This window comes from Pecten maximus, unplaced genomic scaffold (assembly GCF_902652985.1).
Source record: "Pecten maximus unplaced genomic scaffold, xPecMax1.1, whole genome shotgun sequence".
Classification (NCBI taxonomy): Eukaryota; Metazoa; Mollusca; class Bivalvia; order Pectinida; family Pectinidae; genus Pecten; species Pecten maximus.
Window position 1 is genome coordinate 1 of NW_022982604.1, and position 15755 is coordinate 15755.

At 35.4% G+C, this 15755-nt stretch overlaps 1 protein-coding gene across 1 annotated transcript; it reads left to right on the forward strand.

The window, feature by feature from the left end:
• Positions 1–301: 301 nt before the first annotated feature.
• On the forward strand, positions 302–14599 carry LOC117320607 (protein SFI1 homolog; the record flags this gene model as incomplete). The annotated part of the gene is made up of 13 exons (XM_033875168.1): positions 302–387; positions 1706–1781; positions 2031–2203; positions 2796–2898; positions 3960–4056; positions 4383–4543; positions 5039–5188; positions 8578–8754; positions 9186–9478; positions 10060–10149; positions 10547–11140; positions 11932–12037; positions 13123–14599. Coding segments are annotated over 13 exons (2220 nt in total), but the record flags the coding sequence as incomplete, so codon positions are not given.
• Positions 14600–15755: the final 1156 nt, after the last annotated feature.

Genomic DNA, 15755 nt, shown 5'->3' on the forward strand with positions numbered 1-15755 from the left:
TGAAATATGCTGTTATTTCTATCACATGTACTGTATCTCTGACAGAGAGCCTCACTCTGAAATATGCTGTTATTTCTATCACATGTTTTATAATTACACAATTTTACTGAATTTTCCACATGTTTTCAAGAAATACCCATAAAAATTTCGTGATCCAGTCTTATTCAAACACTACATTACAGTACATTTATGTGTGTTCAGAAATGCCCATTTTGTATTGATGGGTATTAAAAATACACAAACAAGATGCAGACTTTTTGTGACCTGAATCTCGGATACCTAGTATTAAAATGTTTTTTAGGAATTCGTGCATGAACATTACTGTACCAGTCTGGTGGAAAAGAGTTTCAAAGGATGGAGAGCTTACATAAATGATTGCAAGCACAGGTAAGGCTAGAGATAAATTCTACATCTATTCTTATCACAAGGCTGCTTTGTACAAAAATGGGCTGTTAGGGGGCTATCTGTGATAATTGTACATACAATTAGTTAAATATTCTATTATTAAAAATAATTTGTGTATAAATGACAACAAATCACATTTGAGAAGTTACTTCATATCACCTTAGACCACAGGTGTCTGCATCTGGTTGGTATTTATAGAAAAAAATATTGGTCCCTTCTCCTATACTCCTATCAACAAGGTGTGACAAAGTCGGAAGTGGGGGTGAGCTTCGATTCTCTTATAATTTAAGTTTAATTTAACTTAAATATCAAATGCACACAAACTTCAGTAAAGTACCTCAGTTTAGAATCCTTAGATATCAACACATGTTATTCTTTTGTCATTTGACAATGATTTAAAGTTGAGAAAAGGAACCAAAAGCAGTATACTGTAGTGATGGCCGATGATTTATCGACTCTGGAACGGAAATGTAGTAAGTTTTTTTTATTTTAGTGCGTGTTCGCAACGGGAAATCTGATTGGTAGACAGCTCTGAAAACAAAACTGCATGTAACAATAATAGTCAACCAATCAGACTGTCCGTTTTAAAACAGCTCTGAGATAAATACTCTACTTCCGTTCCACAGTTGATGCATCGTTCAATCTTCAAGTGTTACACCTTGTTGATATAGTAGGAGTAGGCGCTAATTTTTTTTCTACAAATACTGTCCAGATGCAGAAGCCTGTACTGAGACACTGATTAATTGGTGGTACATTGGTAATTAAAACTTAATACCTTGAAAAGGGATAAAATTCTGGTGTGTGTTTGGATAATATTACAAAATCTCATGTTTTGTTTAATTAACTCTATAACAGAGTCTGATTTCTTTTTGAAAGAATTTCAACCCCATTCCAAAAAAAAAAAAAAAATAGAATTTAACAATATTGCAGGACACAAGATTTAAAAAGTGCTAAAAAAATGCTCAGTCTGTGAACCTTGAACAGAAGCTTGTTTTTTTTGTCTATAAATTTAGTATTGATTTTCAGGACACTTGTGTTTATAAAATGCATTAAGATCTAATACTAGATACATATATTTTAGTAGGCTTTTTATTTATTTTTTGTATGTTTTGATGTCATGATGTGAAGTAATTCCACTATAAAATGTGACATCCATATGAGAATGTGTTAGTTTCTAGACTAACTGAACTCGTTAAAAAAAAATGCTTGATTTCCCTGTCAGCAACTGTCTTATATAATCCAGTTAATGTAATCACTCCTATGTAGTTGTTACACTGATGATAATATCGTTTATTTACAGCAAGAGCAACGAAATACATGCTGCCAAACACCATTATGTCAAACTCTTGTCCAAAGTGTTTTCGGCGATGAGAAAGGTGAGTTAAAGTGTGTCTCCATTGGAGGCAGCAGTGTTGGCATCTTTGGACTGGAACCTGAGTTTTATCTCTGTAAAATCTTATAACTTACAAGTCTTTAATTTAGGACTGGAGCCTATAGATTATCTCAGTAACTCTTACAACCTGACAAGTCTCGATCTCAGGAGTGGTGTCCAGTTTATCCCCATAAATCAAAACTGCCTGACCGTTGAAGCAACACAGAATAATGACTAAGTTGAAATTTTTCAGTATGCAGAACATCGGAGGGCGAAACACAGGAAAACTTGCCAAGCTCGAGACTTCAGACAAAGATATGTCTGTCAGAAAGTCATGGCAACATGGAAAGGCCTGGTGGTTCAGGGGAGACAATTCAAGCACAAAGCCGACCAGAAATACCATGAGACATCTAAAATTCTCCTCAGGTAGACTAACATTTCCCCTGTGAAAAAAACATGGAAAAATTTGATTTAATGTTTGGGTTTTTGTTTTCATTTTCATTTTACATGTCCTTACTTTTGAAAAAAAAAATGATGAAAATGTTAAGTTTACAATATTTACAAATCACATTCTACCGTTAATGCTGTAACAGAAGATTTTTTAAATACATTAGGTATAAGGTACACTAGTTGATATTAAAAAAAAAATATTCATGTCTCTAACATTTATCTCTAGATTATAAATACGTATACATGTATCACCAATTTATGGTAAAATTATACCTAGGACGATTTCAGTGGAAATATATAAAATTACATATTTATCTAAATGTGTAAATGTGTTTACTTTTTTATGCATAAATGTATATTGCATGATAATATAAAAACAAATTGAATGTACATGGATATCAATGGACAATATCACTGGACAATATCTATGGACAATATCATTGGACAATATCTATGGACAATATCACTGGACAATATCTATGGAAAATTTGCTGTAATTCATCAGACGATAAGAACAATTTTTTTACCTATGTGATTTCATAATTTACCAGTTTGCTATATTTTACAGGCAAACACTAAAAACTTGGCATGAGAATGTTGAGACTCAGATTCTAGATAGAATTATCAACCAGACTGCAAAGCTACACTATAGGAGATGTCTACTAGGCAAGGTAACTTTAGTTAGATAGAATTATCAACCAGACTGCAAAGCTACACTATAGGAGATGTCTACTAGGCAAGGTAACTTTAGTTAGATAGAATTATCAACCAGACTGCAAAGCTACACTATAGGAGATGTCTACTAGGCAAGGTAACTTTAGTTAGATAGAATTATCAACCAGACTGCTCAGCTACACTATAGGAGATGTCTACTAGGCAAGGTAACTTTAGTTAGATAGAATTATCAACCAGACTGCTCAGCTACACTATAGGAGATGTCTCCTTGGCAAGGTAACTTTAGTTAGATAGAATTATCAACCAGACTGCTCAGCTACACTATAGGAGATGTCTACTAGGCAAGGTAACTTTAGTTAGATAGAATTATCAACCAGACTGCTCAGCTACACTATAGGAGATGTCTACTAGGCAAGGTAACTTTAGTTAGATAGAATTATCAACCAGACTGCTCAGCTACACTATAGGAGATGTCTACTAGGCAAGGTAACTTTAGTTAGATAGAATTATCAACCAGACTGCTCAGCTACACTATAGGAGATGTCTACTTGGCAAGGTAACTTTAGTTAGATAGAATTATCAACCAGACTGCTCAGCTACACTATAGGAGATGTCTACTAGGCAAGGTAACTTTAGTTAGATAGAATTATCAACCAGATTGCTCAGCTACACTATAGGAGGTGTCTACTAGGCAAGGTAACTTTACATGGATTTTAATTGTTACAACAGCCTTCATTTTGATATTGGGAAAACTTTGTCTACTTGGCAAGGTAACTTTACATGGATTTTAAATGTTACAACAGCCTTCATTTTGATATTGGGAAAACTTTGTCTACTTGGCATGGTAACTTTACACAAATCAAAAGCATTTTGGGAGTCATTGGTCGCAATGGTGTGGTATCTTGAAAACAATCTTTAATCAGTAACATATTTCTGTATGGGAATAGGCACCAAGACATTTATCTTCTAAAACAGGCTAATTGTTTGCCACCTGAATAACCAACATGAGAGATTTTATCCTATGGTGTAGTACACATGATCCTATATCTAACTGTAGGTGCTGACCACCTGGCATAGGTATGCTGCCATCCATGCCTACAAGAAGTCCGAGACAAGACAATGGGTGGAATCTACACAGGAGGCGTTAAGTCGGAGTCAGTGTCCCTTTACAATCCACTGTATTAAAATACATAGTCGGAGTCAGTGTCCCTTTACAATCCACTGTATTAAAATACATAAACAAATATGTACCTTTAGAAAAGTGTTCTGAATTGATGAAAAAATTGTGCTGGTTATGAAAAGAAAAGTATTAGTGCATATTGTGATTTAAAAGGATGTTTTCTTTTCATCTTTGAGCAAAAAGAAAAAAAATATATAATCAAAAAGAAAATAAATAAAGGGAAAAAAGATGTATGTAACTTAAAACTTACATCGTACAACATAGAGAAAAGTAACCAGACTGTAACCTTTGTTGTTACAGATAAACTACAGAGGTACTTTGGTCAGTGGAGACTAGCCAGGGAACGATCACTGCTCTTCCAGTTACGACAGGCCCAGGCCGAGCAACATCACAACCGTTATATACTACAGCAGGTGTTTAGGGCCTGGGGAACATTCACAGAACAGTCGCACTCAAAAAAGGTGAGACCGGGGAATGTTAACAGAACAGTCACACTCAAAAAAGGTGAGTCCGGGGAACATTCACAGAACAGTCACACTCAAAAAAGGTGAGTCCGGGGAATGTTTACAGAACAGTCACACTCAAAAAAGGTGAGTCCGGGAAACATTCACACTCAAAAAAGAGTGAGTCCGGGGAACATTCACAGTCCAGTCGCTCTCAAAAATGGTACAGCCATTTACAAAAATGTAAGTGTTCTCTATATGAAACAGAAGTCACTCATTTTGAAAATGTTTTCCCTACCTCAAAATCTTTTCAAAGCGAACATTTCCTTTCTGTAGAAGAAGTCTCTAAATTTTCAATAGAAAATTCTTAATGTGAAAACGTTCCAAAATTTTCTTGACAAAAATGATCAAGAAGTGAAATGTGTCTTTTGAGGGTTGTCTAGTCTGAACTCCAGCCTAGTTTCAAGGTTTGTAATTGAATTCTACTTTAAAGATACTCTTGTTTGACTGCAGTTGCTGACAAAGCAGTGTAACTGGTTCAACAATAAACGACTGACGATCCGTTTCTTTGCTACATGGAAGTCTCAGTATAATCTGGCAGAAGAAGAGCACAGGAAATCAGGATTAGCGTTGTGGCACTGGAGCCTCGTCGTACAGAGAAAGGTATACTGTTTACTGAGTCATCAGTTTATTATCACTGCTGTAGGTGTAGGGTGATAGAAAAAAATTCTTTGTCAAGGTCACTGCTAGTCCAAACGAAAACACATTTAGGATATCCAAGTTTGAAATACAATAAATTTAAGACTGGGAACCTGGAATTGACACCAAGGATTGCAAAAAAGACACAAGATATCAGACCCTTTCGAAACAAATTGAGAGTTTGGTCTAGACTAGTAGAAATGAATTAAACTGCAACATACAGTTGTTTTGACATTCCAGGATGTGTCAGTGATGCTAAGGACGTACAGTGGTCATAGGAGGCGACCAAACTCAAAACTGGTCAAGAGAAATGTCAAAATCAGGATGGGGTGGTGCAAAAAATCCATTATTCAATAATTTTCATAATTTTCAAAATTTTCAATATTGGATTTTTAAAGAACATTAAAATGCATGTGTGCATTCTGAACTGTTTCCCTATTCAAATGAAGTAAAACGTTATGATAATTCTCAGGGAATACAAAATCCACCAACAGTGTCTGCCATCTGATTACCTTGGTTTTCTAGATCAATATCAAAGTTAATTTAAAAAAAACTACTTTAAAATATAACAGCGCCTTTTATGTAGAAATCAAGTTTTATAAATCAAGTTTTTGCACTGCTGTTATATGAAAACAAATTGGAACATATTTGTTCAAACCATGAAACTTCTTTCAAGATACTAAATAGAATATGAAGTATTTGTGGACTATTTTCTGGTGTCCCAGTTATATGTCAATTAGTGTCCCTGTTATATGTCAAATGGTGTCCCAGTTATATGTCAAATGGTGTCCCAGTTATATGTCAAATGGTGTCCCAGTTACATGTCAAATGGTGTCCCAGTTATATGTCAAATGGTGTCCCAGTTACATGTCAAATAGTGTCCCCGTTAAATGTCAAATGGTGTCCCAGTTATATGTCAAATGGTGTCCCAGTTATATGTCAAATAGTGTTCCAGTTATATGTCAAATGGTGTCCCAGTTATAACAAATGTTGTCCCTGTTATATGTCAAATGGTGTCCCTGTTACATGTCAAATGGTGTTCCAGTTATATGTCAAATGGTGTCCCAGTTATATGTCAATTGGTGTCCCTGTTACATGTCAAATGATGTCCCAGTTATATGTCAAATGGTGTTCCAGTTATATGTCAAATGGTGTCCCCGTTAAATGTCAAATGGTGTCCCTGTTATATGTCAAATGGTGTCCCTGTTACATGTCAAATGATGTCCCAGTTATATGTCAAATGGTGTTCCAGTTATATGTCAATTGGTGTCCCTGTTACATGTCAAATGGTGTCCCAGTTATATGTCAATTGGTGTCCCTGTTACATGTCAAATAGTGTCCCTGTTATATGTCAAATGGTGTCCCAGTTATATGTCAAATGGTGTCCCAGTTATATGTCAAATGGTGTCCCCGTTAAATGTCAAATGGTGTCCCCGTTATATGTCTAATGGTGTCCCCGTTATATGTTAAATGATGTCCCTGTTATATGTCAAATAGTGTCCCTGTTATATGTCAAATGGTGTCCCTGTTATATGTCAAATGGTGTCCCTGTTATTAGGTCACCTGAGACAAAGTCTCAAGTGACCTATTCTTATCGCCTTTTGTCCGTCGTCGTCCGTCGTGTGGTGTGCGTCGTGCGTCGTCCATCTTCCGTCCGTAAACAATTTACATTTTCAACTTCTTCTCCAAAACCACTGAACTAAATTCAATGAAATTTGGCAGGGAGCTTCTATGGCTAAAGGTCAACCAAAATTGTGAATTATATGGTCCCCATCCCCCAGGGGCCTGAGGGGCCGGGCCAAAAAGGGTCAAATTGACTAAAACTTCAAAAATCTTCTTCTCTACTCTCAGGTAAGGTGGAATCAAACACTCTTCATAGATGAAAGGGTCTTAAGGTGCTTTACCAAAATTGTGAATTTCATGACCCTGGGGTCTCATCTTTGCCCCTGGGGAGTGGGTAAACTTTACTATAGTTTATATAGGGAAATCACATTTTTGACTATTATTTGTTGGATTTGTGTTGGAATTCATTCTAACTTGGTTCAAATTATCAGCATAGGATGACAGTTTGATGGTATGTACATGTTGGCCCTGGTTGACCCCCAGGGGCTGGTGGGCGGGGCCAAAAAGGGTCAAATTGACTGAAATTTCAAAAATCTTCTTCTCTACTCTCAGATATGGTAGAATCAAATACTCTTCATAGATGGAAGGGTCTAAAGGTGCTTTACCAAAATTGTGAATTTCATATACCCTGGGGTCTCATGTTTGCCCTTGGGGAGGGGGTAAACCTTACTATAGTTTATAAAGGGAAATTTTTGACTATAGCTATTATTTGTTTTTATTGGAATTCTTTCTAACTTTGTTAACATTATCAGCTTGGGATGACAGTTTGATGGTATGTACATGTTTGCCCTGACTGACCCCCAGGGGCTGGTGGGGGGGGGGGGGGGGGGGGGGGGGGCAAAAAGGGTCAAATTAACTTAAATTTTAAAGATCTTCTTCTTACAACCCAAATAAGGTAGAATCAAATACTCTTCATAGATGGAAGGGTCTTAAGGTGCTTTACCATAATTGTGAATTTCCTAGCCCTGGGGTCTCATGTTTGCCCCATGGGAGGGGATAAACTTTACTATAGTTGTAGGGAAATCACATTTTTGACTATCATTTGTTTTATTTGTTTTGAAATTCATTCTAAATTTGTTAACATTATCGGCATGGGATGACTGCATGCTTAATGGTATGCACATATTGGCTCTGACTGATCCCTTAGACTGATGGGTCAGGCCAAAAAGTGTCAATCAAATTTACTGAAATATTTCAAAAATCAGGTGACCGTTAAGGTCCATGGGCCTCTTGTATGTCAAATGGTGTCCCTGTTACATGTCAAATGGTGTCCCTGTTATATGTCAAATGGTGTCCCAGTTATAACAAATGGTGTCCCAGTTATATGTCAAATGGTGTCCCAGTTATATGTCAAATAGTGTCCCTGTTACATGTCAAATGGTGTCCCTGTTACATGTCAAATGGTGTCCCAGTTATATGTCAAATAGTGTCCCCGTTAAATGTCAAATGGTGTCCCAGTTATATGTTAAATGGTATCCCAGTTCTAATCTTCTAATCATTATTTCAGTTCTATCAGGACTAGTCTAGTAACATAGGATAGTTATTTTCATCTGGAAAGAGTGACTTTCATGACCAAATGGATTTTATTTCACTTCAAGACCTGCTTAACACTTCCAAGGCATACAGACCAAGAAAAGGGATTAATAAACTTGTTTTATATATTTGTTGTGATTTTTAAACTGAATTATTTATTATCTAGACAACAATGTTTTACTTAATCTTGTTTGAAGGCTTTGGTCACCTGGTATGTGGAAACTCAGAACAAGAAGCGAAAGAAACAGCGCCTCCTGGAGGCACTGGAGAGAAGAAGGAAACGATTACTAAGACAAGGAGTGGTTCAATGGCTCACGATGGCATCAGACCTTACAGAGATGAGGGCCAAGTTTGCAGCACAGCAACATGCTAAGGTTATTCAATGAAAAAAAAATTGATTTGAAAAAAAAACATTTTTTAAAAGCTTATTATTTTCATAATAATGAATATGTTCCTATGATCACAAACAGCCTTTTGATAGGAAAAATAAAATTTGGAAGGATTTTTAGCTGTGTTCTTGTTAACAGATATACTTCAGATTTAAAGAAATCTTTTTGACGAGTATATTTAAGATATAAGAACATTTTGTAGTCATATTGTGATTAATTGTCAAAGGGATGTAACACTTATGCAAAAACAATTTAAATCAAATTGAAGTTTAATGATGTGATGAATTTTTTTTTATGATGTCTGAGATAGATGAAATGCATTTCAGGAACAATTTGTTTTTAAATTTGCAGTTTCAAATTAGAATTATGCATATACATGTATTGAGTTCTACGGACATGATTTTCTCATGTTACAGAATGCGTTTGTAAAGCATCAGCTGATCCAGAGGTGTGCACTTCACTGGCGACATTGGACAGCGAAGAGGAAGCTACAAAGGGGAGATAACTACAAAGTTCCTAGCAAACAGCCAATCGCTCCCCCATCCTCACACAGCGATGTCTTCTATCTCAAAGTCTCGGATCTACCAGGCAGGAAGCAGATTGCCACTGCAGAAGTGGGAGTACCACAGCCTGTTCTCTCTGCATCACCTGGTAAAAGTGGAGCTACCAATCCTACGTCTGGGCTGGAAGTCCCTGCACCAAATCTGAGGTAAATGTATCGTTATTTACCAGAGATACAACACATAGAATTCTCTTTTTCTTGATAAAAAGGAGGAAAATGAACACCATAATGAGAGTATCATTGGTCTATTTTTTTCTCTATTTACTCTGAGACATTAGACCTGCAGGTTTTGTGAGTTAAGTTGAGGAATTTAGACTGAACCTAAGAATAATTATATCAGCGTTGGTGAAGATGATGTGTATTTCATTGTGATATATCCAACTCATTGAGACATTGACTGCCAACTGTTGTCTATGAGACAGACCAATCATTAGGACTTAAGGTGTTATTTCTGTATATCTGTATTTATTTCTGTATATCTGTATATAATGATAATAATTTAGTTTTATATACCGCTATATCACAGCAATATAGCTGTCTCAATGAGGCTCACAAATTATTTAGTATAATACATCTGTATTTCGAAACATTGGCCATGCCTGTTGATTTTCAAAATAATGAACTCCATATGTTATATTCATCTTCTTATTCAACATGCAGAATAGAACGACAGTTTAAATATCACATTTAGGAGCAAGTGTTTTAGTAGATATCGGTCCTTTATACAGGTTACAGTCCCGGAGGAAACCTCGTCATCCAGCTTTTTTGGCTGATTCTTTGAAGAGAGCAGGACTGATTGTTAAGGAACCAGATATAACGTAAGTGTAAATAATCTGTAAAATAGTGTTTTTAATTATTGTAAATTTATGTAGTTGCGTAATGCATGTGCTGTTCCTGTTTGTGACACTTTGTTATTTCTCGGTCAATAATGATTTTACGATTAATTAGGATAATGACACTTCACAATGAAAGTTTTTTGTTTTCTGGTTTAACAAAGATGATGAGTTGAGAAAAAAGACAATTATTTAAACTTTCTAATACAGGTTATATTTAAACTTATAGGAGCCAAAATAATCTTTGAGGAAAAAATGTAGTTTGAAATTTTTGTTAGGTTTGTAACTCCATTTCTGTCAGAGGCATATATGTTTCAAAAATATTTGATAGTTTTTACATTACATACATAACAGGCCTGGTATTCTAACATTCTCCTTGTAGAAGTGACCCTCTTCAAAGGAATTCTACTTCTCCGTCACAGACTGAGGACAATCCTGTGCCAAATGAAGAAATAACACAAACAGAAAAACTGGAAAACATACCATCTTCCTATATACCAAAATCTGATATGTTCTTGCCCGGTACGACTGTTGTTCATCCTACTCAGCCTACAGATTTCATAACAAGGAATGTGAGCGAGTTGCCACCTTTATTACAAGAGACGAAACTGGTGTCTTGGAAACCAAACAGTGAAAAGACCCAGATTTCCAAGCTTTCTCTTGAAAGTGATCAAAGAACTACAAACACACTCAGGAAGCAAATGCCAAAATCAGAGGCTTTAGAGAAATGTGTAGAAAACAGGGCATTAGATTACCATGATACAAAGTCAGAATTTCGGCTTCTTACCCCCGCTGATTTCATGACCCCGGGCAGTTGTGATGGAGATACTGACTTTTCACCCCTGTCAACGCCACGATCTGTCGATTCTGAGAGGAGTAATTTAGAGATACCATATTCTAAGGAATCAGCTGATAAACAAATTATCAGGATCAGAAACCATCTGAAGGAGTTTGAGAGGAAGAAGAAAAAACTCAGGTACAGTGTTATTTAACAAAATATTGAAAATAATTTTATATTAAAAGCAATATTTGTTTATACATATATATTTGTTTTTTCACATGAAAAATATTAATAATAGATCATGATCATTGCTTATAATCTAAAGCTGTACACTTAAAATATTTGTTGAAAGGAATATAATCACAAGTGGAGAACTTTTTGTGTATGTGAAGGCTTCGTTTGAGACCCCATATACATCATCGAGAAGTTCTTGTATAGGATCACACACCTCTCCATATAGGATCACACACCTCTCCATAGTGTGAACCGAAAACAGCCCTAAACCTTTGTTGTGTTCAGGGCCCTTATTCAAGAAACCATTTTCAAACATGATTTTTTTTTTGCGGGCTATTCCATTAAAATATCTACCTGAACCCAGGACTCCAAAATATATCACTTCCATCCATAGTTGAATTTCCTTCCTATTACTTAAATATGTAATAGCCCTCAGCTGAACATTCTTCAAAATCACTGATAAAATCATGAAATAACAGTTTAAAAGAAAAATTGATATATTGAAAATAATGTCTCACTTGAAAAATAGTAATTCAAATATTAGATTTATAACCAAACGTATTTGAGTCTGAGCACAAAATGTGTATTTAAGTATGACTATGGTTTAATGAATACAGGTCCAGATCTATCCCTATAAGTAAATTTAGTTCAGTTGGTAAATTTGTTTTTAAAAATCATCTATTCTAGACTATATGTTATCAGTTTTGATATTTTTTATAGATTTGACCTATTAGCTCTTTCATGTTTCACAGAAAATTGCACAAACAACACCAGCAGTTGAGGGATTGGATCAGGCTTGAAGAGGCCAAAGGTCAACCAGATGTTGACGTGAACCAGGTCAGGGTGGAAGTTGAACAAGTAAGATATTAGCTTCATTTCTATCATAGAAGTGGGTGCATCATTTATATTGTACAATTTACAAACTTTTTCAAGTTTTAATTGAAAATAGTTCCTTTAATACATGGCTCTGCTGAGGTAAATAGAAAATTAAAGTAATACTTAGGACAGGTAAATCTGTAGTTATTGTAGTTTTATTAATCATACTTTAAAATTATGATAGAAGAGGGAACAATTTCTGTATATTGTTTTAATACATTTCCAGGACAAATGTTGGTTACAATACCTCAAATTTAACACTGTAATATCGTAACATGACGTTCTACACCTGATCACATTCTGGTGGTCTTGGTCAAACTCATTGGTGAAGCATTAAATGTTAAATGTCAAAGGGCCTTTGGGTCTAACATATCACAGCCTCCCAAAACACACACACATACCGTGTGTTCCTTTATTGGGTTTGTACCAGTTGTACGGTATCAGATAATGGAACGCAAATGAATCTCAAGTAAGTTCCCAAGATGGCAGCCATCGCTCGCTTCAAACATAAAAATCAATTCTTTAGCTTTTACAAGGTAATGGATGTAAAATTAATACATAAATGGTTTCATCATACTTGACTTACATAATTTCTAAAAGTTCATCCTCTTCTCGTTTTTAACAAATGAAAAATCACAGTTCCGCCATCTAGAATCCAAGTGGTACGTTTGAAAAAACGATCCATTAGAACGGTTCAATTCTGCTGGTACAGCGTATTCCATTATGAGTACAGTAGACTGGTACTGGTACAACTGGTACGAAACCGATAAAGGAACGCACGGATACACTACACACATGCATCTAGCACACAGGGGGGCTGTCCTTAAATGACCTTAGCTGTTGATAGGACGTTAAACAATACTGAACCAAACCATACAAACCCTTTCTGTAGGGGACACATTATTGTATATGAGTGGGGACATTCAATTCTGACATTCAATTCTGATACAGACATTTTGTAGTGTTCACATTGAATGAGACATACTATAATGGCTTCTTTGATATTAGGATCATCATCTATTAATGTCAGTAGAGGGAGCTTACCTATGAGTTTTAATTTGTTGCAGATGGAAATTGAACTAGAATTGCTGCGGACCTCGGTTGAAGAAGACAAGCCTCATTGTGCTAAACTTGTCAAGACTGTCACACAATTAGTGCAGGAACTCCATAGCATTGACTAAAAACTTGATGAAAACATTGATATGTAAAAATATCATTAAAGGGTCGGAAAGTTCAGTTCTTCCAATGTTCCAATCGGTGTGTATCCATCGTAAGTCTGGTATCAGGATTGTATAAACAAAGGGTACATATCTACATTTGAACATCTCGGTGAATAGCTACATATATAGATTTCTCCCTGATAAGATTTTCACTGTTCATCCCGTCATCTCCATAAATTTCACAAGGCTATTTATATAATGTAATTAAAGTGATATTATATCTTTTCTCCAGAATCTTTTTGCATCTCTGTTTTGAAAAATTGATTCAAACTGAACTCTCCAAAACCTGTATCACTGAAAAATCCATTAAAAATGAACTCTTCAAAACCTGTAAAACTACATTGTATAGACATACAGGTTTTGGAGAGTTCATTTCTTAATGGATTTTTCAGTGATACAGGTTTTGGAAGTCTCAAAATGATAAAAATAATTCTGGATAAATGATTTCATAATCATAGCAATATTGTGTTATAAAAATAGCTTTGTGTTATTAATGGAGATGATGGGAGCTACAGTGAAAATCTTCATCACAGAGAAACCTATACATGTAGCATGAAAACAACAACATGTATATAGAGAGAACAAAAATAACTGAAATTTGGTGATGTTTAAAAAGATTGAATCCCATTTTTATGGATTTGTGTTTGAAATCAAAAATTGAAAATATGTAAAGTGAACATTTTCATTACAATCGTTTGGAATCATGTTTGAATGTGATGTTATGCTCAAATTCTAATTTACATAATTCATGCATCTCCTCTATACAGCTGTTTGATCTTGGCAGGCATATTGCCTCTCTTAACTGACTAATGAAGTCTGAAAGATGATTATGAAAGTCTTTTTAAGGCCAAATCGTGTCATTGAATCCTACTATGTGATGAACACAGAGTTTTCCGTTAAGCAGGTAGGGAGATGTTCGTGTGAGATGTTCATCTGATTGTTCTTTTACCCAAAGTAGCATAATGATTTTGCTTTCATATTGAAGTTGAACAATTTCCTTATTTGGAGACATAAGTTGTTATAATAATTTACCGAACTCATTGTTCTCTATATACATCCACATTGGGACTGAAAAATACCCTACAAGATAATATCTTATAGGCATTGTTAGAAAGTATATCTTCTGGAATATTTAAAGATGTTAGAATATTAGTGTTAGGTATTGGACACAAAGTTCCTGATATTCAATTTGATTTAAGATACAGATCATCATTAATTTATGGACAAAATTAAGACATTACATAGTGGTGATATGTATTTTTGTCAGATTGTCTCATATTATACAATATAGATGTAAAGAATTACATTTAACTTATTACTTTTTTAATATAAAATAAAAAAAATGATTAAAGATAAAACTCACAGTTTTGTTATTCTTAACTCTTTTCTCCTTATCAAATTGTGTGTCAGCCTGTAGATCTGTCTGTATTCCCTCCTATAAAGTATTGCTCTTCATCAGATTGTGTCTCTGTTCGTCAATACGAGTCTTTTTGAACCCATCTGTTCTATGTCTTGCAGTATTTAGCTTGTTTGGTTCACCCCTCCATGCTAAAATAGTTAAAATATATAATATTTGATCAAACATTTTCTTGTGCTCTTTAAGTCTTGTTGTCTTGCAACCTAAAGGGCAGGTGAGCTTATGCCGTGGCGCGGCGTCCGTCGTCCGTCCGGCTTCAACTTTTCCATTCAAGCAACATCTTCTCAATAACCAAAAGGCCCAGAGACCTAATATTGGGCCTGTAGCATGCTGGGGTGAAGGGCTACCAAGTTTGTTCAAATGAATAAAGTTGACCTTCATTCAAGGTCACAGGGGTCAAAAAGGCTAAAATCTTTAAACAACTTCTTCTCAATAACTAAGAGTCCCAGAGACCTAATATTTGGCCTGTAGCATGCTGGGGTGAAGGGCTACCAAGTTTGTTCAAATGAATGACCTTGGCCTTCATTGAAGGTCACAGGAGTCAAAAAGGCTGAAATCTTTAAATGACTTCTTCTCAATAACCAAGAGTCCCAGGGAGTTGATATTGGGTCTGTAGAATGCTAGGGTAAAGGGCTACCAAATTTGTTCAAATGAATGACCTTGACCTTCATTCAAGGTCACAGGAGTCAAAAAGGCTAAAATCTTTAAATGACTTCTTCTCAATAACCAAGAGTCCCAGGGAGTTTATATTGGGTCTGTAGAATGCTAGGATAAAGGGCTACCAAATTTGTTCAAATGAATTACCTTGACCTTCATTCAAGGTCACAGGAGTCAAAAAGGCTAAAATCTTTAAACGACTTCTCAATAACCAAGAGTCCCAGGGAGTTTATATTGGGTCTGTAGAATGCTAGGATAAAGGGCTACCAAATTTGTTCAAATGAATTACCTTGACCTTCATTCAAGGTCACAGGAGTCAAAAAGGCTAAAATCTTTAAACGACTTCTCAATAACCAAGAGTCCCAGCAACCTAATTTTTGGCCTGTAAAACAACCTTTTTGCCCTT